Genomic DNA, 19,668 nt, shown 5'->3' with positions numbered 1-19,668 from the left:
GAGGAATGCTGGAATGCTTAAGATAGGTGGTCTGTAGGCAGGAATGAGGGTTAAAGGACCTGCTGAGTCCTTGGCGCCCCTGCCTAGGTCTCCACCCATGAGAACCCAATCTCCACTCAGCTACCTCAGACTTACAATCCAGTAGAAAACTTTCTGCCTAGGTTAGCTCGCGATTGCAGGCTTAAAAACTGGCAAGGTAAATGAAGGTACTTGAAGAGCCTTCCCCCAGGACTGAGCAGGGTGTGACCAGAATGGGGCTTACAGGCTGGGACAGCACCCCCACGTGGTTCTGCTTGCCATTTAACTTCAAGCCTGGGCAAAAACTAACAGTGAGGTCACTCCTTGCCCAGAGCCCAAGGGGTGTGGTAGGACTTAGGGCCTGGGGTTCAGACCGAGCCTCTCTCTCCCACCCTTCCATCTCATGCTTGATAATCCGACATTTTCCCCTTACATCTTGGCGGGATCGGAAAGGGGGAGGCTTAGTGGAGAAAGCGGGCAGGCATTTTTCTGTCCCTTAGGGTGGAAAGCAATAGTCTAGGGGTGTCCAGGACACCTGCTTTTTTCCAGGCTTCAATTAATGGAGTCCCCACTTAGAACCCACCAGTGCTGTCTTTCTTCACATTCTAGGGGAGACCTCAGTTGAGCCTGATTTTAAAAAAAATGACAGCCAGTTCCTCCCTGATCTTTGCATTTTCTATTTCCCAGAGTACCCACTCATACTTCGAGAATGTCGTTAGGTCCTCTGTGCCTTTAGGGTGTCTTCCCCCCAACCCCCGGAAGGTTTCTGCTTTCTTCACTGGCACCTCACCTGCCCTGCCTCTTACCTGCAGTGTGGCTTTTGCTCAATTACGAAAGCATCTTAAGCATTAGTTGCCCGGTCTACAAAATAAACTCAAAGCTGTGGCCACTTAAACAGCACTCAGAAAGAGCGCAGAACCGTGTCTGGCACACAGGGAATGTTCTCCGCCTTCTGTGAGGGTCCCAGGAAGTCCCACACGTTCTAAGTCCTTACGAAATGACGCAGCCCGGACTCTTTGTGCCAGTGTAAGAGCCTATGGCTTTATCACAGAACTTGGTCTGCTGGAAATGTTTGTCTGCCTCGCTGACCAGAAAGAACTCCCCAAGGACAAAGCATTATCTCGGTGACTTCTGTATTTTCTCATGGCTTCTAGCCTAACAGTAAATCTCCACTAGCTGACCCTACTAGGCCCTCAACAACTATTTTTTGAATGATGGTTGAATGTGTCCCATTCAGTATCTTTTCTGTACAGGTCCAGGGACTTCCTCGCCTTTCTTAGACACAAAGATAGGTAACAGAGACATGTTTTTCAAACTTTTATTCACCGTTTTTTTTAAAAAAAAAAAGAACCTGCACCACCCACACTATAAACACCACACACACACACACACACACACACACACACACACGCTTCAACCACCCCCCCCCCCCCAGACTCAACTAAAGAGTCAATACATTCATTCTACACCAAGCTCACGCAGGCCTACCCTCAGGCCATCATCAGGGGTCTATGCCTGGGCACAAAGGGGTAGGGGCAGTGGCCGAGCTTGGAGTCAGAGTCTTGGCCTCCTCTGCAGATCCATATTCTTTCCTAGCCTCACACTGTGCTCATAGCAGAGTAGCCTGTTCCGGGTAAGAGATGGACTGCTGATAGGCCGGCAGCCGGGCCCTGCTAGCATCTCTGCTGCGGCGGAAGGCCAGAAATTCCTCCCGAAGGGCAGCACAGCGGGCCTCAGGGCCAGAAGCATGGCCTGTGTTCAGGAGGCAGCTCTCCTCTGGAGTCTTCGCACCTTCAAAGGGAAGAGCCGAGATGCGAGATGCGGTGACTAATTGGGTGAAGGGCTCAAGCCTGAGGCTCCAAAGGCCCTTTGCATGCAGTGAGCCTGGGGAGCAAGAGACACTCCAGGGCAGGGAGCCGGAGACTCAGGAACTGACTGAGAAACAGGCGCACCAGCTCAGAACACGGGACAAGGAGTGCGGGGCAGTGCAGTGCAGCAGGCTAGGAAGTTCACCTACCAAACTCTGGCTCAAGTTCAGGGCGGGACCGAGAGCCGGGCAAGCCCTGGTGCCAAGTCTCCAGCAGCTCCATGTCCCCGGGGAATTCTGAGTCCCATTCGTAGTTCTCATCCACAGATGTGTTCCTCCTGTTAGGACAGGTGGAAAGTGTGAGTAGAGGAACAGAGGGCAGCCCGCAAAGTATGAACCCAGGCTCCTCTAAATCAGACTGAGCTTCCTCGACCTCAGCAGAGCTTCTCCCGGGTGGGAGCGGAGGAACACGGGAAGGTGAAGAGCCTAGGCGGGTGGGGGCGGAGCAGGGGAGAGATCTGGACTGACAGGACAGCATGGAGGGCCAGGGCAAAGATGGGTAGCTATTGCCTTTACCTTTTGCTGACTGTCGCCACATGTTCCCTCCGGGGCCACCTCTCTGGACCGCTGGCCCAGCTGCTGGTGTCTCCTGGAGCGGGACTGAGGTAGCTTCCCCCTGCAGAGGGGGCTGTGGAGGGGGGCCGCAGGAAGGAAGCACTTCCTCTCCCACTGCTCTGGCTAGTGAGGCTACCACGAGGGGCGGCAGGGAGAAGCCCCGGCAACACCCGCTCCCTCAGGGTCCAGTCAGTCAAAGCTGTGTAAGGAGGCTCTGAGGAGGCCCCCACCCCCGTTATTGTCCTAGGAAGCACTGCCCTGAGGTTTGTGGGAGGTGAGTCAGGCGGTGGAAGGAAAGATGAAGGAGCACAGGGCTCCCTGAAATCTGGAGGTGGAGCAGGTGTAGGCTCCTCCAGAGGTGGCCAGTCCCCATCGACATTCATCTCCCGGAAGAAGGGTAGGCTCAGGTACTGGAGCAGGGGTCCTGGACCTGGTAGGGGGGCTGCAGGAGGCGGCCCCACAGGGCTGATGTCTGCAATGCAGAGGGGCTGTGGTACCCCACTAGGGCTGCTACAGTCAAAGGACTGGGCCAGGCGTTTGGCTGAAGTCTGAGGTTCTGCCCGCTCCAGACAGAACTTTTCTTGTGGAGGGGCCACAGTGGGTCCCATCACAAAGCGGCCATCTGGGCCCCGGCAAATGGGCTCCAGTGGCAAGGGTCCACAACCAATTGGAGAATCCGGGTGGGGGCTAGGAGGTCGGGCAGGCTCCCCCCAGAGCAGACTCTGACGTAGGCTGGGGACCGGAGAGCCCTGGAGCTTCAACTTGGTCACGCTGTCAGGGCTGCCTGAGCCAGGAGCAGAGCTAGGGAAAGATAGAAGATCAGGGTCTGGCCTTGCAAGGTTTGTTGCACAACAGAGCAGAGCTATAGCCAGCAAGCAAGGGCAGCGCCAGGTGGTGGGGGTGGAAGGGAGATAAACAACGTGGGACTAGTCCCCAAGCCGGGGCCAACACGCTTCTAGTCTCATTTCCCTGTTTTTTTTTCTGATTCCTTCTGAAGGTACAACAGAGGAAGCGACGGGGAGGCAGAAGGAAAACAAAGAAGTCAAGGGACTTACTGCGTGCCTGACTTCCTCGGTGGGGAGAAGATCAGAGGTGGATCTGTAAGGACACAAGAGCAGCAGGCGATCCAGGTAAAGTTCTGCCCAAGCTCCAGGGATATAACCCTCAACTGCATTCCCATCCAACTGGGAAAAGGGTACGCAAGGGCCAGGTACCAGATTGGAAGGATGCCGCACCAGGACCATGTAAAAAACAAAGGGGGGGAGGGGTAGGGGGAAACTATTCTCCCGGGAAGTGACATCTGGCGGATGGGCAGCCCTTCAAAAGTAGCCAAGTAGTATTCAGGACCCAGTGATGAGGATGGAGGAGTGAGGGCACCTACCCTGGCGCAGGCGTTTTCTGTGGCGGCGGGCAGCCCTGCGCCGATTCATGAGGCAGGCAGCCAGGATGCTCACAAGGACTGCCACGCCCAAGAAACAGACCCCACCCACAACACCAGCTAATACAGGCTGGGGCAGAAGACCTGGTAGCTGCGTTCGGGAAGGGTACACCTCCAGGCCTGGGCAAAGGGACAGAAAAGAGGGTCAGCGGACTGTGTATCCCCATATAACCTCCAGCAACTCCCCCTCTCGCTGGGTTCTCACCAGAGGTGGAGATGTTGGCTATGTTGCTGGGACCACTGACATAGTCATCAGCGAATGCCGCGAGGCGGAACTCATAGAGAGTATCCTGGGGATGAGAGGTGGGGGGCCATGAAGCGGATCAGGGCCAGCACTGCCCGCCACCGTCCCTTTTGTGAAGACTGCAGTCAGAGGTAAGAATGAGGTAGGACAGGGGGTGAAAATGGCCGAGTCAGGATGAGAAGACAGGATTAGGGAAGAAGAGGACACGGTCAAGTCACCAGGAGGACCTTCCCTCTCTGCACACACCTTGATGAGGCCAGGTACCAGCAGCTCGATTTCTGTGCCTGCCACAGCCTGGTCCAGTATCTCCCAGTCCTGGGAGCCTTGCCGTCCTTCCAGGACATAGCCATCCAGTCTCTTAGGGATGAGTTCTGGGGGATCCCAATGCAGCAGTACCCCCCGGGGTGTCCGCACTGCCACCAAACCTCTAGGAGGGGATAGAGGAGGTGGCACCTCGGTCGGAGGAAGCCTGGAGGCAGCTGGTGTGGTAGGAAGCCCTGGATGGGACAGACAAATGAGGGATAAGAGTCTCAGACTCCTTCATTCTGCCCCTCCCCTGGCCTTCCCCAACTCTGAGACCCACACATTCTGCCACAGCCTTTTTGTACCCTCTCTGGACTCCAAGCTGCTCAGCATCTCTGCCCTATCTCCACCCCAGATCCTCCCCATCCTTTTTCTGTGCGGTGCAGGGATGGGGACCCCTTACCTTCTGGTATAGACAGGACAATCTCGCTGAAGGGCCCACTGCCCAGCTTATTCTGAGCAAGGACACTGAACTGGTATTGAGTATGGGGTTGCAGCCCTGGTACTAGGAGGTGTGTAGCCCCCATAGGCACAGCCATAGATACCCAGTCATGGTGGGCTCGGTCAGGACGTTTGGCCCTGGGGAATAGAGGGAAATCTCATCAGCAAGGAAGATCAAAATGGTGTGGGCTTCAAAGAGCTGACCTCACCCCTCTGCTCAACCACCAAAGTCTCAGGACCTTGGCCCTGAATGTTTAAGAATCTATGAAAATAAAAGACAGCAGAGCTAGCGTGTGGCTAGGCACAGAGGGATGGAAGGAAGGGCAGAGGGCCAGGTAGATAGGGGGTGAAGTCAGGGACAGGTCACTCACAGTGGGGTATACCAGACACTGAATCTCTGCAGATAGCCACCATCAAAGCCAGGCTCCCAAGAGACATTGGCACCCTTGGGTAAAGGTACCACAGACACATTGGTGACGACATGGGGGCTGGTGCCTGGGTAGGGGGAATGGAGGGAGGGATGCTGATCAGGACCCTGAAGTAGAGTAAAGAGTAAATCGGAGGTTCGTCCTCCACCCATGACCCTGGGGGAATCCCATCCCCACAAATCCCCACCTAGACCTCCCAAGAACAATACCTCCATCTGTTTCACACGGCTTCCCCAGCCCCAGCCCAGACCACTAACCTAGCACATAGACGTTGGTAGAAGCGGCCACTTGGGCTACAGCGTTGCTGGCACGGCATTCCCATCGTCCATGGGCCTCCTTGGTCAGGGGTCGAAGGATGAGGCTGCTGTTGCTGTCCACCTGGGCCTGGCCCTGCAGCCCCCGGCCCACCTACAGAACCACTGGTGAGCCCTAAGGACACATGCAGCCACCCCTCACCAAGGGGCCGGCCACTCATCTCTCCAGGTAACAGTCTGATCCTTCCCCACCTTGCCTCTGACAGCCTATACACGTCCTCCTTTCCAAAAATACAACCAGGGGAAAAGCAGGCATGGACCCAGGTCGAGCCGAGTCGGGACTTGGGAGCCTTACCTTGGCCCAAGACACAGTAGGAGGAGGGTCTCCTCGGGCGGAACAGGGGATAAGTAACTCTCTCCCCACTTCTTGGAAATACTCTTCCTTGGGCTGGTCTATAAAAGCTGGGGGAGCCTGCAGGCCAGATCTGTATTGGGAGGGGCCTCTTTCACAGACCCTCTCTCATCTCTCAGCTCCGGTGTACCCCCTTCCGAGACCCCTGCTACGCTGTCTTAGTCTCTAACTTATTCTCCATCTCTCAGTTCTGTGTCTTTGCTTCCAACAGATAGGACTGAAGGGCAATGGTGGGCTGGGGCCAGACTCTCTGAGGTAGGTGAGTCTCTACAGATCATTTTCCCTCTCTTCTCTCTCCCTCCCTTCCTCCCCCCCCCCTTTCCTCCATTCCCTGTAGGACTCCTGCAAGGGAGGCAGAAGGCTTGAGATTAGACAGATATCTCATTTTGTGAATGTGTACGTGACTGATGTCCCACTGCCCGGTCTCATGTCTGCATTGTCTGCTGGCTGTTGCTATGGCCACCACAAGAAACAGACTTAGGAGCCCCTCCCACACCTGTCTGCCTGTCTCCACCCTCTAAACATGGCTTAGAATGTATTATTTTCAGCCACCCAGCCACACCACAGCAGGTTGGCTGTAAGCCTCACCTTGAGCAGCACTCGGGTCACGGAGGAGGGTCCAGCAGTACCAAGGCTGTTGTAGGGGGTACAGGTGTATTCTCCCAAGGCATCCTCATTCCCCAGGGCAATGATGAGTGAGCCCTCTGGGCCCTGCGACCAGCCAGGGAACTAGAGGGCAGAGGAAATGAAAAGTAGAGAGAAACTCGAGAGGCAAGCTGGGGTGGAGAGAGGCAACTCAAGAGAGGAAGAAATATGGGCAAGTCTCTCGTGGAAAGCTGATCCATCAGCTCTAGGTCTTGGCCTGACCCTCTCTCTGGACTCGAGACCTCCACTTCTCTCTCCTGTCAGGGGCTATTATCAGTGGGTGTGAGACTGCACAGCGCAGCTTCACGGTGCCAACAATAGCGGAGAGTAGCATGGATGCCATGCCTAGAGTTGGTGGGGTTCCCTGCCTGGTTGTCCTCCCAGCACTGTGTTGCTAAATTCTGCATCTCCTACTCCAAAATCCTCTTCTGTAAGAAACCCCACCCCACCCCCATGCTACTGAATGAAGTGCAGCCCCTCACTCTTTGTATCTAAATCCTCGTTTGTCATTCTGGTCTGGTCTGAGTGCGAAGCCTGTTTTCAGGTCCTCTCTAGCTCAGGCCCCACAACCCCTCACCCGAACTCTCTCTTAATCACCTTCCAGCTGCCCTCTCTGAACCCCTACTCACAGCCCTGATGCCACACCACTGCCACCGCCAAACCCCACTGCTGCTGTTGCCTCAAGATTTTTGTAAACTTTCAACAGAAAATTTATCGAAATCGTTGTAAAAGTTGTAAAAGCCCCAGGGACAGTGTGATGAAAAGACACAAAGCCTCAAAGAATTTATAGTCTCCTCAGACAAACAAAAGATCTCAATCAGCTTGGAATGAGGTCATATGAAGTTGGCGTGCAGTTTTTCCTTAAGACCCAACCTGTCTTTCCAGCTCTTTCTACACCACTCAAGTCCCTACAGGTGCTCGCAGCTGCTCCCACGTCACTGCATGGTCCGTCGTCTCTTCAACACACTGTCCAATACCCTGCCTTTCTGACGTGGTTTCTGCATGGAATGACTGCCCACTTTTCAAGATCTATCACCAAGGTCCCCGAATTTGTTACTGCTCCCTCCTCAACCAGACCCAAAAGCAAACGAAGCCTTGTTCCTTCTCTGGCCTCCCAGGACAGTCTCTGTCACAGTTCTATCCCCAAGGTAACCCTCTAGGGATGGATACTTCCTTGTTACACCCCCACACCCACCACCCAACATGGCATCTGGTAAGAAGCATGTTTCCTAACCACAGCACTGAATTACACTTAGCCACCCACTGGAGTTGGCCATTGGACCATCACAACACCTGGCTAAGACCTTCCTTCCCCTGCCCCAAGTCTGTACCTTGTCCAGCTGCAAGGCCTGCCCATCTTTGGTCCAGGTGACAAACAGCAGTGGGGGATTAGCACGCACTGGACACTGGATCACCCCCCGCATGCCAATGGGCAGGGGTGTCTCGGGAGGCATGACTGTCACCTCTGCTGGGTCTGAAAGAACATAGAGACAAGTTGGGGGACAGGGTCTTGGGCCTGTCTCGGGGATAGCGGTGGGAGCAGGGTTGGGAGCGGAGGCTCAGACTTACAGAGCACAGTGAGATAGGCAGAAGCGGAGGGTGGATGCGGAAAGCCATTGCTGGGCACACAAGTATAGTGGCCAGCGTCATCGGGCTGAGCAGCCTGGACCCACAGGCTTCCATCGACCAGGATCCGCACTCGGGACTGTAGGCGGCTGCAATGTGGTATGTGTGAGGAGGAGCCTGGGCCTCGCCCAGACAGGGAGTCCCTCACATGCTACTCGTCAATCCCCCGTCTCCACTACCCTTACCTAATGTGGAAGACATTGATGCCATCCTGGAACCAGCTGTAGGTGAGGTTAGCAGGGTATGCCTCAGCCTGGCAAGCCAAAGAAACATCCTGGGAGGCATTGACCGTGCTGTTGTTGGGGGGCACCACAATGACAGGTGGCCCTGTGGGAAACAAAGAGCAGAAAGATGACCTCAGCCCCTCATCTTCCCGGGACCCTCGGGGCACTTCTGGCTCTGCCCTTTGTAACAGAGAATAAGTTGCTGTCGGGCCTTGAGGGCTTGAAGCGGAAGCTGTGACTGAAAACCCATCCTGTTCCAGAGGCTGCTCCCTATTCCAAGGTGGCCTCGTTTCACAAGAAGTGACAGGTAATCCTAGTTACCCTATTTCCCTCTGCTTAGAAACTGTATTTAAACGAGGGTCAGTTTTAACTCATTTACTCTTTCTGTCCCCGTCATCAAAGATGCTGTGCCGATGCCAGGATCTAGACTCCCACGTCACCTCAACACTAATGGCCTTTTATGTAGAAAAAAAAACCTTTCAGCCCAGTGCCTACCTACCCATAACCCCTTCCTGGCCACCCACTTTCCCGTATGTCATTGTCATCTAGCCAGTCTGGGCACCTGGCTGTCCCCATGCCAGACTGATTCCTTTTTGTTCCTAGTGAATCGGAGGTCCAGAATGCCTGTCTAACCTAACCACACACATTCTGCAACATTGTATCTAGCTACCATGCCCCCATTGCCTTCTTCATCGCTGGGCCCCCACACACAGCCTGTTAGTAACAAGTGGGAAATGACCTGAGTGCACACGCTCACACATACACACAGCACCGGCCACAGCCCTCATGCCTAGCCCACTGCTGGCTCATCTCTTGAGCCCTCACAAGAACCAGTGCGCCAAGATTATCTTTCTGCTTTGGCAGATGAAGAAGTGAGGTTTCAGAGGCAGGCACATTATGAGGTAACTTGCCCCAGGTCAAAGAGGGAGGCAAGACTTCTTCTTGGGCCTTCCGGATGCCAAGGTCTCTGTCCTTTAACTGTGACCCAGCACTGCCCTTGTCAAGTAGTAACGACAATGGCACTTCAGTGGATCACAGATTGATCTGTTTTCCCTCCCCCCAGGAAACCAGGTGCTATGAAGACACATTCCTGCCTCACACAGCTCGTTTCCCTCCTCTTCTCAGTCAAGCTGAGCACGCATGAATACGTGCCACTTTCTGTGCTTGTCAAAGTCCCGAGAGGTAGGTATGAACCTTTTTTTACAAGATAACACCAGCACCCATGTTCTCTCCACTGTAATACACCGCACTAAAATGCCCATTTCCTCATCCTTTCTCTCACTCTACAGGGGCCTCTTCCTCAGATCTGAGCCTCCTCCCCATCTGCTGTGGGCTTCCCCGCAACACAGGTCCTGTCTTCTCACATAGGTGGCCCATGTCCCCAGCCCTCCCACCAAAGAGCACCTAGCACCAGAAGTTGTGTCGTGTGGGTGACGCTGCCCTCCGTGCTGGAGGCTTGGCAGGTGTAGTCTCCAGCGCTGCCTCGCTGCACCCGGCGGATCCACAGTGTCCCGTTCTGCACCTAAGTAATGAGTCTAAGTAAGGCCCCTCCGGTTTGGTCAGCCTTACACCCTGCGCTTCCAGGGATGGCCAGCAGAGGGAGGCAGCACCCCAGCTCAGGGAAGCCAATGACCAGCCCCTCCCTCCAACCCATCTCCCAGTTTGGCTTCTGCGCTTCTCCTGCCCGCACAATTTTGCCCTCCCACTCCAGGGGGCCCACTCACTTGCACCTGACCCTGGCCCTTGCCAAGGTCCTGTCCTCGGAATTTCCAGGTCACGTAAGGCTGGGGGCTGCCCCGGGCCACACAACGCAAGGTAACAGCCTCCAGTTCCTTCACTTCCAGTACTAAGGGAGGAGTCTCCTGGAACTGAGGGGGCGCTGTGAGGGAAAGAGGCATCAGGGGCTGCCAGAAAGGCTATCAGCCCCCAAAGCAGTATTCAAAAGCCAGGGAGACCTGTCTCAGAGCTGTTGCCTGCCCGGGTACATGAGAATACTAGCCCAGGGACACCTGTCTGCTGTACCAGGGACATAGGACCATCCCAACACTGGCTGCATGTCCAGAGCTAGGGGAGAGTCACGTGTGGATCTTAGCCTCATCTCCCGCCACTCATTGGTGGCACACGCTGCCTTTCTGATTCTCTGTCTCTGAGTCACCTAGGAAATGGGAATTGGTTACAACTGTCTCCGGTATAGTGCTGAGGAGGAAGCAAGGTCCCGGATGAAAAGAGCCATGCATGAGTAAGCTGTATCACTCAGAGCCCAATACACCATAACCAAGACCTCCGCCAAGGAAGAAGTTTTCCTGACTCAGAGCCTAGAGGCTGACTGGGTTTTCTTTGAAGAACTGAAGCGGGGAGAGGGAGCAGGGGTAAGCAGCAAGCTCTACATGAGCAAACACAGTGAGCAGATGCCAGAGTGGGCAGGGCATCAGCCATGGGCTGGGACAGACAGAGCTCCCTCTTCTCTTTCACCACCGGGTTTCCCATCACCCCCTCCCTCCCTGCACCACCTACTCCCCAGCTTCATACAATTGACTGTCAGGTGCACCCAGGAGCCATTGGCAAAATCCTGTTCAGGGCTGTGCTGGTCCAGGAAGAGCACACGGCACTCGTACCAGCCCTGGTCTTCCACCCGGAGCCCGTCAATCTGGAGAGATGCTCCGGTCTGCAGTCGGACTCGTCCTGTGAGGAGGGAAGTCCTAAATCAAGGGTGGCGAAGGAAAGGACTCTGCAGGGGCCCCCACCTACATCCCGGTCCTGGTCACACAGGCCATTCCCAGAGGTTGAGAACAGCCTAGGTCTGTTATCCAAGAGTGAGGGTCTGCAGAGGAACAAATGGGATCACTGAGAATAGATTGCTATCCTTCCGACTGCTCCTGCCTTTCAATAGCTGAGACCCAGACCAGAAAAATTCAAGGCATGGCAAGTGGAGAGAATGCTACCCTCAGATATTCCGGACTTCTCTGACTGTTAGAGGACTGAGTGAAGAGCCAGTGTTTGGTCTCCCCTGGACTCCTAGAAGATCCACCATCCCTGAGTCCCTTTATAAGTTCAAGGTAGAAGTCCTCTGGGGGTACTCCTGAGTTTAGACGACTCTGTCCCCGGAATCCCCAGCAGTGTTTGGCTCTCCTGGGGACCCAGACCTCGCCTGCCAAAGCCCGTAATCCCTCAGAGCTATTATCAGTGGCCTAAGCGCCTTAGAGTGGCCGGAGTCCAGCCCAGCCAGGCAGCGGTGTCAGCAGGCTTCTCGGCTCATCCCCTCCCCTCCACGCCCCACAAAGCCACATACCCCAGCACACAATGACACCTCATTCCTGCCAAGTCAGCACCCTCAGCATACCACCAGGCTGACTGCAATGCCCACCCAACCCCTCAGTACCCTCCTCTGAGGGAACCCTGCACTCCGACGCCATTGCGATGCCCCTAGCAGGGCAGCAGAAGTGAGAAGGGCGCAGGCTTGGCAGTCCCAAATACCCAGGCACGAATCCAGCTCAGCTGTATGCTCCTTGGGGCAAGACCTGTCAATTTCAGTTTCCTCATCAGTAAAAACTGAGAAAGGGAAAATTGGGATGAGGTGGAAAGCAAGAGGTAAAGTGGAGATAACGATAATGGCACCTGGCATCACCGGATGCTCCAATAAAGGCTGTGAAGCCAATGAATAAGATGCAGATTTGAAATCAGGAGTCGACACTCAGTCTTGGCCCCATCCGTCATCTGATAACATATCTCCTCCCTTTCCTCTTCCATGCCCAGTGAACTACCATCATGCTCCAGGTTGCCCTCTGGGGAGCCTGGCACAACCTGGCTTCCTCCGTCATCCCCTGCCATATACTTATTCATTGCATCTTCCAAGTCCACCTCCTAAGTATTGGTCTTTCCCTCTCTGCCTCCTTCCACCTTGAAGCCTACCGGTCCTCTCACCTGGGTTGTCCAGCTGCTTCAGCCCCCTGCACCTACCAGGCGCCCATCCCCACTTGACCTTTGCTGGGAACAAATGGGATTCCCTAAAATTCAGAGGACAGGCAAGTGCAGCTCCCAGGTGGTGCTTTCCGAGTCCTGCCTATCCCAACCCTCCCTGGCAGGAGCCATCCTGAAGCTGCTGTGTAGCCCACTCTCCATGCAGCTTCGACTCTACCCTAGGGTGGCCTATCTGAAGTAGAAACTCGGCCTGTGTGCCCTTGATGCCACTGGAAAGACGAGAGCCAGAGGATCTTGGGTGGCTAGTGAGCTTTTTCCCTTCAACAGTTGGTCCCTGGGGTGAGGATTCTTTAGAATGGGTGGACCCGCTTATAGGTCTAGGTGTATAATCCCTACCCAGGAGGGCCTAGCAAGTAAATATTTAGCATAAGAATACCCTTCCCCAAACCTTCAGGAGTCCTGTCGCTCTCTCTCCTGCCAGGCCACTAAGCCCAGCGGATCCCAGACTGCAGCTTCCTCCAATGCCCCACAGGATAGAACTTTTCATAACGGTGATCGCTGAGTTCCAGAGCGAAGGAAGAAAGACTGAGTGCTGAATATGAGCCATGTAATATTAGACAGTCACCATATTTAATCCTCCCCCAAAATCCATTATTGATGAAGGAACTAATGTTAAACTGCTTTCCAAAATTACATAGCTGTTAGAAGATGGAGCCAGGTCTCCCCAGTCGGTGAGCGTTCCACTGAACACCAACATTAGAATCAAATAGCGTTCAGGGCACTGAGCATAATCTTCGATTTCACTTAAGAAATGTTAGCCGCTAATGGCTAATAGTCCTGATGTCTGTTATCCAGAATATTCAGTGCAGTATGATGTACAAACTAACCTCCCTAGGAGGTCCAGACCGCTGGGCTGCAGGGTTTCAGAACAAGGTAACCAGAGCCCAGTCCTGTAACTTCCTATCTCCTGGGCCCACTTCCGGCAGGCCTGCCCTCCTCCTGCATGACCAAACCTAAGGGACTTCAGATCTCCTACATAGGACAGAGCCTGCTCTCTCGGGCTCTGCAGAGGCAAGAAACCCACGGTAAATTAACCATGAGCATGGACAGGTTCACGCAGAAGTCCTGGGAAGACGCATCGAGGGAGCCGGCTTGGAATGATCAAAGGCAGAAAGGGGGGATTATGAGAGTGAGTTCGGGCCTTCCAGATGGACAGCTGGAAGGGATTTGTCAAGCAACTCAGCACGGTCACGAAACACAAGTCCCTTCTCCTCTGCGGGGCATCCCAGAAACACAGCAAGGGCCAAGAGCCTGTCTCCCTGACTCTGCCTTAGTCTAATATCCATCCCAGGAAACCTGAGTCCAGACTGCCTTTCCCCAGTCTGGTCTGTTTCACACCACCCAGGTGCTATGCTAAATACTTTACCGAAGCCACCTTAATCTACTAGTTCTAGATCATTGTATGTTCCCTTTTACTACGCCTCTACTAGTTTATACATCTAGGCTCCTCTACTTCGCAGCTTCTAGAACCCTCCAAAACCAGCTCTCCCTTCCGTGTGGTTCCCAAAGCTACTATCTCTCTGTGATTCCTCCCACATTCTAGGCCACGGGCCTCAAGCCGTCCCAGGCCACGTCTCCCCTCCACTTGCCCACAGGGTTTATGACAGAACAGCATTGTCCTCAGCAACCTCCACCTCCTGTTGCTTAGCAACCGCGATTGTGAGTCCCCTGCACAAAGGCTGAGAGGCCCCCCTCTTCTGAACTGCAAAGCAATAAAGGGTTAATGGGCTCAGAGGCCTCCCCTCTGGGGTCTTCACCAGAGCAGGACCCATGTGGCTGACCAGGAGCTCCAGGCCACTCAGGGGCAAGATGGGGAACAAAGGGTCGAGGTAAGAAGAAAACTGAAAGGCTCGCAACTCGCAGCCTTTAGACCTGGAGAAACCCCACAGGTAGACAGGGAAGCAGGCCATCTCGTGGCTCATCTGTCTAGGAACCAACAAACAATACCAGGCGATCACTGCAGCAAATACCGAGTTTTACATCTCCCAGGTGGAGTCCCAGGGAAAGCCCTTCCCACCTCGCCTCTCCCCCACCCCTGCCTTCTCTCTGCCTGGCGATAATTTGAATTTGTCCAGCCTCAGCCCTGCAGCCAAAGCCCCCTGGGCACAGACAGGCACAGACAGGGAGGCCGGCTGTGCCTGTGCTGTTTCTCTCTACTTGTGCTAATTGAGGCCCACTTTCATTAAGTCCCCAGGGCTTGTGTAGACACACGCACACTCCCAGCTAGGCTGTTTGCCAATAACTGCCCCCAGTTTGAAAATAAACTCTCTTCTGCAGGCACCTGCCAGCACCTCCTCCCCTCAGCTCAGCCAGCCCGTGACAAGAGCCCAACCAATCCCAGGTTTTCCCTCAGGATTCAAACCGAAGCCAGAAAAGATACCCCATTAGCATCAATCCAGGTGGCCTTTTCCGGGTTTCACTTCTGAAAAGGAAGCACCAAGGATCGCCCTTGCCCAGGAGCCCAGACCCGTACTCCTACAAGTCCTCCGAGACCTTCCGGTGAACCACTCAGATTAAGGCTCCATCCAGGATTAGGAATAAGCTGGGGTGCAGTAGGAAAGAGGTCCTTCTTCAACTGGGGGGTCTACAAAGTATGGCTCCACAGGAGCCTCCACAAGCAGTGACCCAGTCAATGCTGTAGCATAGGCCTATGCCTGGACCTTTGGGGGACTGAACTGGAGCCTACCCCGGCAACCCCCGCCTGTGTTCATGTTCTCTGGCTATGTTCCTCATACCCAAAGAACCCACATCTTTACAACTCTGCTGTCCCTTCAGCCCACTCCCCCCAAAAGTCTGGCCCCTCTAGTCTGGCATCCCGGACAGTAGTGAAGACACAGAGCAGCAGGTCGAAAGACCAGCATAGAGCTAAGTGGGGAAACTACAGAAGATCAAGATGGAGTCTGGAAGGTTGCATGAGATGAGGATAGAACAGTTAGCAAGTTAGGATGGATACCTGGGACAGGGCTGCAGGGTCTCCCGTGCAACAGGCCGCACATAACTAAAAGAGCAAAGCTCCAATGTGTGCATGCATCATGTGCAAATAAATGAATCCTTCAATGATTTAGCACTACTGGGGTGCAGGGCCATGCTTGCTAAAGCAGTTAGGGCAGCTGAGCAGGAGATGCGCTTGGAGAGGGCCCAGGGCAGCCTACTCAGCCCTCCTTTGTTGGTGACACTCCCCCCTCCCACTTAAGGACAACTCTTACCCACATAATCAGGGTCAATTCGGGGAGAGTAGAGGCCGAACTGGATGAAGATGGGAAGCAGGAATCCAAAGCGCAGCCACTCGATGACATGCAGAGGGGGACGGCCAGTTGGAGGCAGCAAGTCACAGCCCAGAACTGCACTCTCCCCAGCCCGGCCCACCACAGAGACCACCTCAGGCTTCCTTCGACCTAACGAGGTGGGGTAGCATGAGGGAACAGCAAGGGATCAAGATGAGATATGGGTGGGGAGGCTCCATCAACATCTCTCTGGTTTCCTTAAGTCTTTGCACGGATGAACATGGACGGGAGGAACCCCCAACCTCTCTGAGCCAGCCCTAGCCCCTCTCCTACGCTCACAGTTAACCCCTTAGTGGACAGTCACATTCCAGGGTAACAGAGTCAGTGATCCCCGGGGGTCTGGCTCACCGTCAGCCCCCTGGCTGATGACCAGGCTGAGGATGGTCAGACTGAGACACCAAATCATAGCCCAGCTGGCCTGCTCACCCGGCCCCTCCTATCCAAAGGAGCCTAGACGGAGGGGCCGGAAGGATGTCTGCTGCCCAGCAATCCCAGAGAGCATCGGTCCTTCTGATCCGCCTCAGGCAACCAGTTTCGGCTCTCACTCTTCCAGTTAATGCCTAGCTCGCGCAACACCTGAGGGAGCAGTTCCAGTCTGGAGAGCCACCAGATCTAAATGCAAAATATAAGGTAACATAAGAGTTGGTCAGTGGAGGAGACCAGAAGAAAACCCTGTTGGAGCAAGATGCCTGGAAGAAGGAGGCATCGAGAAAAGGAAGGGACCTGCGCAGAGACCAGAGATCTTTGGGGTTGGACTGCTGGGGACCAACTCTGCAGCCTCACTTCTGCCAGACTCTACCACTGCTAGACTCTCCTAGCTCCCAAACCAGAGATCCTGAATCCCTGAGAGTAAGCTAGGATGTGAACACTAGAGAACAAGAGAGTGCTGTCTGGTTGAGACTACACGGGTAAGGGAGCAGATCCTAGAAAAAGCAAGGGAATTCTGGGAATGCCTGGCAAGTGATACTCCGCCGTTAGCAAAGTAAGCAAAGGGAACTAAGGGTTCTCACACATGGGAAGTCCATCATGCACTAGCCTCCCCACCCTTCTGCCCTTTCTCCCGATGCCAACAAGGGAACAGATGACATGATGACATTATTCACCACCGCCGCCCCGTGTGACCAGTAAGGACCCTCAGGATCTTGCTCAGAAGCAGACAACTAGTCAAGAGCAAACCTCGGGTAGACTCTAACCCCTTCCCCTGTAGAGAATGCTCCACAGAGTGCCCACATCCAATTCTTCACCCCATTTCCCACCCTCTGGGTGGCACCCTGGAGCCTGGAGATATTCTCCACTCAGGCAACACTGCTTTTGGCAGTGAGTCAGTCAGGGACTTGGGAGAGGAGAAGCTTGCCTTCCCCACCTGCAGAGGATGGGGAGAGGGGGGCAGGAAGGCGGCATCCTCCAGGTCTGGACAGATCCAGAGTTGGCAGCTATAGCCACTTTCTTCAAGATGCTGCCAGAGAACCCTCTCTCTGCCAGACACTCCGACTTAGCGCCTCACCCTAATTACTCCCACACACTCCTCTCTAGTATCCTGGGGGTGCCAGGATTTGCCAGGCCCTCCATTCCCTAACCCTAGAGGCATGATCTGAGAGTAACCAAGACTGCGTTTGAATCCGCAGGATACACAAAACGGGCCCTGGAGCATGGAAGGTAGGCACTCCCAGCAACACCAACTTCTCAGTGTCTAAGGCAGTCACAAAGGACCAAAGGGCCCTGACCTGGACCTGGCAAACCCAGTGGACTCTGCTCTGAGGCCTCCACCCTCTTGTGGGCCTCACACAATCCAGCACTGTCTGTAAAATACCCTCCACAGGGGTAGTATCACCCCTGTATGTCTGACCCCTGGTAATTCGTTCCCATGCCTCTTGCTGCTCCTCCCAGTCAGCTCTCCTGGACTTCCCTGGAAAACCTTCCAATTGTACCATACAGAGGCCATGCTCTTCTAGCTCGACCAAGAGTCTTGTGACCAAGGCAACCCCAGGACGTACCCCACTTTTCCTGGAATCTTTCCAACTCCTGCTCCCCATCCATCCTCTGTCCTTTTGATCTTCCCATCCCCTCCAGCAGTCCCTCGTTTCTTCCAGGACTCCCATCCCCGCCATACACTTTTCACAGTGTCTGCAAAATTCCAGCTTCTCACACCTGATCTCCAGTTGCAGCAGGTCCTCGCTTCAGAGCACCCCTGGCTGGCCTCCTCCAGAATTCCCACTCGCCCTCCCCCTTCCCCCCACCCTGCTCTCCCGGGAATCCCCCACCCTCCAATCCTCCAGGACTCATCCCATAATACACTTCTGATAGCCCACCACAACAATTCTCTGTTCCCTCGCATTCTCTGGCTCCTGGAACGCCTCTCTTTTGGAACCCGCCAAGAACTCCCCTCCTTTACCTCTTACACTCTTCCAGATCTATTGGAACCCCCGCTCACCCATCAGTGATTCCACTTCGCTCCCAGAGCTACCCTAGTTCTGCTTCCCCAGATAATTTCACTTCTCTCTAGAGCACCCCCGCTTCCCTCTGGCCCCCACAACTCCTCACTGCCCTCCGTCTCCCCGCCGGTACCCCATTTCTACGCCCCAGGACACCCCCACCCTCACCTGCTCTGCACCGCACAGCTCTGCTCTCGCAGCCACACAATAGGGGGCGGACCCGCCTCCCCGCCTCAGATGCCCCGAGCGCCTCCCGTCGCCCTGGAGACCGCCAATCCCCCCTCCCGCGGCGTCCAATTGGAGCCCACAGAGGCCGGGCAAGGCGGGCGGGACCCTCGAGCCGCCTGGGAGTTGTAGTTTAGAGACAGAAGGACGCGGTCGCACGTGGGCTCCAGTCGCCCCCTCGTGGAGCTCTATACAACTAAGTGTGGGAAGGCTGATTGCCACTTCCCGCCTCGAGTTAGATGGGCTACTGGGTCAGACCGACCCGGGCACCAAGAGCCGCAGAAGACTATCCCCTTTGCAGGCTGCTTGCATGCCCTCCTTCCTTTAAAACTTACCCGTGGCCTTCTCCCCTTTTCGAACAAGCGTGCCCCAAAGGAGGCGTCGAAGGTTGAAATCTGAGCCAGGAGCAGAAGCACCTGGGGAGAGCACGATTCCCCGCCCCCTCCCTGGGGATCCACCCAAGTCCCGGGCCCATCTGATCGCCTCTCTTTATCCCCACCCCCACCCATTTCCTTTCGCTGGACTGGAAATACCTGTCTGTATTGGCTAGCTCCCAGCTTTTGCTCAGGCGCCTCCCTTGTGTGTAGCTTGCTGAAGGCTGAGCTCCTGTTTGGGGCTGCCGGAGCAGCTTCTAGCACCAAAGACCTAAAGAAATTAAGCCCAGGGGGAAGAAATGACAGGCACCCTGACAACGGAGATTGAAAGAGAAAGAATGAAATATCTGATTCTACACCGAATCCCTTGCAGGGTGTCAAACCCTGGGGTAGATTCATGCTTTGGTTCGTTGCTCCCGTAATCTGCACTGAAACCCCGCGAAGAGAGTGCAGCTCCTTTTGACTAGTATGAAAACAGCGGCTGGACCAGATGGAGGAACCTGCCCAGTCAAAAGTCCCCACCTAGGCACATTCAGGGCCTGAGATCCAACCTGGATGGCGGAACCCACCCCCTTGGGACATTTCACCCACAGGCAGCATGTACCTGCCCTTAGAAATTAGTACCTCTCAGCTTGGCGCTGTTGTGGGGGTGCAGGCTTGCTGTTTGCTTTCCCACCAGGCTCAAGCTACATTGTCCAGGAACTTCCCAGGGTGTTCCTCCCGAAGCCCTCCCTGAACTGACTGGGTAAAGCTCCCACTGACTGTAACAGGCATGAAGTTAATGACATCGGGGTCGGGAGCAGACCCTGGGGAAAGATTTTAAGCACGCCTGAATCACTATCACACCACCCCGAATGCTGGTCGTCCAAATCAGATCCCATCGTTTTGTTTGGCCTTCCATCTTCAGTAAGCCTTGAGAG

General features: G+C 54.8%; 1 protein-coding gene across 4 annotated transcripts; it reads right to left on the bottom strand.

The window, feature by feature from the left end:
• Positions 1-1,329: 1,329 nt before the first annotated feature.
• On the bottom strand, positions 1,330-19,050 carry Igsf9 (immunoglobulin superfamily member 9). 4 transcript variants are annotated; one of them, XM_075989177.1, is made up of 21 exons: positions 18,908-19,050; positions 16,066-16,329; positions 15,640-15,828; positions 10,985-11,137; positions 10,180-10,334; positions 9,860-9,977; positions 8,417-8,558; positions 8,175-8,320; positions 7,937-8,079; positions 6,549-6,689; positions 5,904-6,020; positions 5,552-5,702; positions 5,238-5,361; positions 4,829-5,004; positions 4,369-4,619; positions 4,084-4,168; positions 3,822-3,998; positions 3,496-3,538; positions 2,402-3,241; positions 2,036-2,163; positions 1,330-1,809 (listed from the first exon to the last, which is right to left on the bottom strand). In XM_075989177.1, the coding sequence occupies exons 2-21, from the start codon at positions 16,121-16,123 to the stop codon at positions 1,628-1,630; spliced, it is 3,519 nt and encodes a 1,172-aa protein (XP_075845292.1). In that variant the 5' UTR covers positions 16,124-16,329; positions 18,908-19,050; the 3' UTR covers positions 1,330-1,627. The 4 variants fall into 4 exon arrangements, with proteins under 4 accessions (XP_075845292.1, XP_075845291.1, XP_075845293.1 ...); XM_075989176.1 differs by lacking the exon at positions 18,908-19,050 and adding an exon at positions 18,318-18,433; XM_075989178.1 differs by lacking the exon at positions 18,908-19,050 and adding an exon at positions 18,318-18,433 and having other exon boundaries at positions 9,860-9,971.
• Between the last annotated feature and the right edge of the window lie 618 nt (positions 19,051-19,668).

The sequence above is a fragment of the Microtus pennsylvanicus genome, chromosome 10 (assembly GCF_037038515.1).
Source record: "Microtus pennsylvanicus isolate mMicPen1 chromosome 10, mMicPen1.hap1, whole genome shotgun sequence".
NCBI classification, from domain to species: Eukaryota; Metazoa; Chordata; class Mammalia; order Rodentia; family Cricetidae; genus Microtus; species Microtus pennsylvanicus.
Note: the sequence above shows the minus strand (reverse complement) of the source record. Positions and strands in the feature narration are given on the sequence as shown.

Excerpts from the sequence above, each read along its gene's own strand:
- Igsf9 (XM_075989177.1), bottom strand. The coding sequence starts at position 16,123 with ATGATTTGGTGTCTCAGTCTGACCATCCTCAGCCTGGTCATCAGCCAG. Across the intron at positions 10,335-10,984 it reads GGTGCACCTGACAGTCAATT|CGCCCCCTCAGTTCCAGGAG; the intron begins GTATGAAGCTGG and ends TTTCCCTCACAG. Across the intron at positions 9,978-10,179 it reads AGGGCCAGGGTCAGGTGCAA|GTGCAGAACGGGACACTGTG; the intron begins GTGAGTGGGCCC and ends CTCATTACTTAG.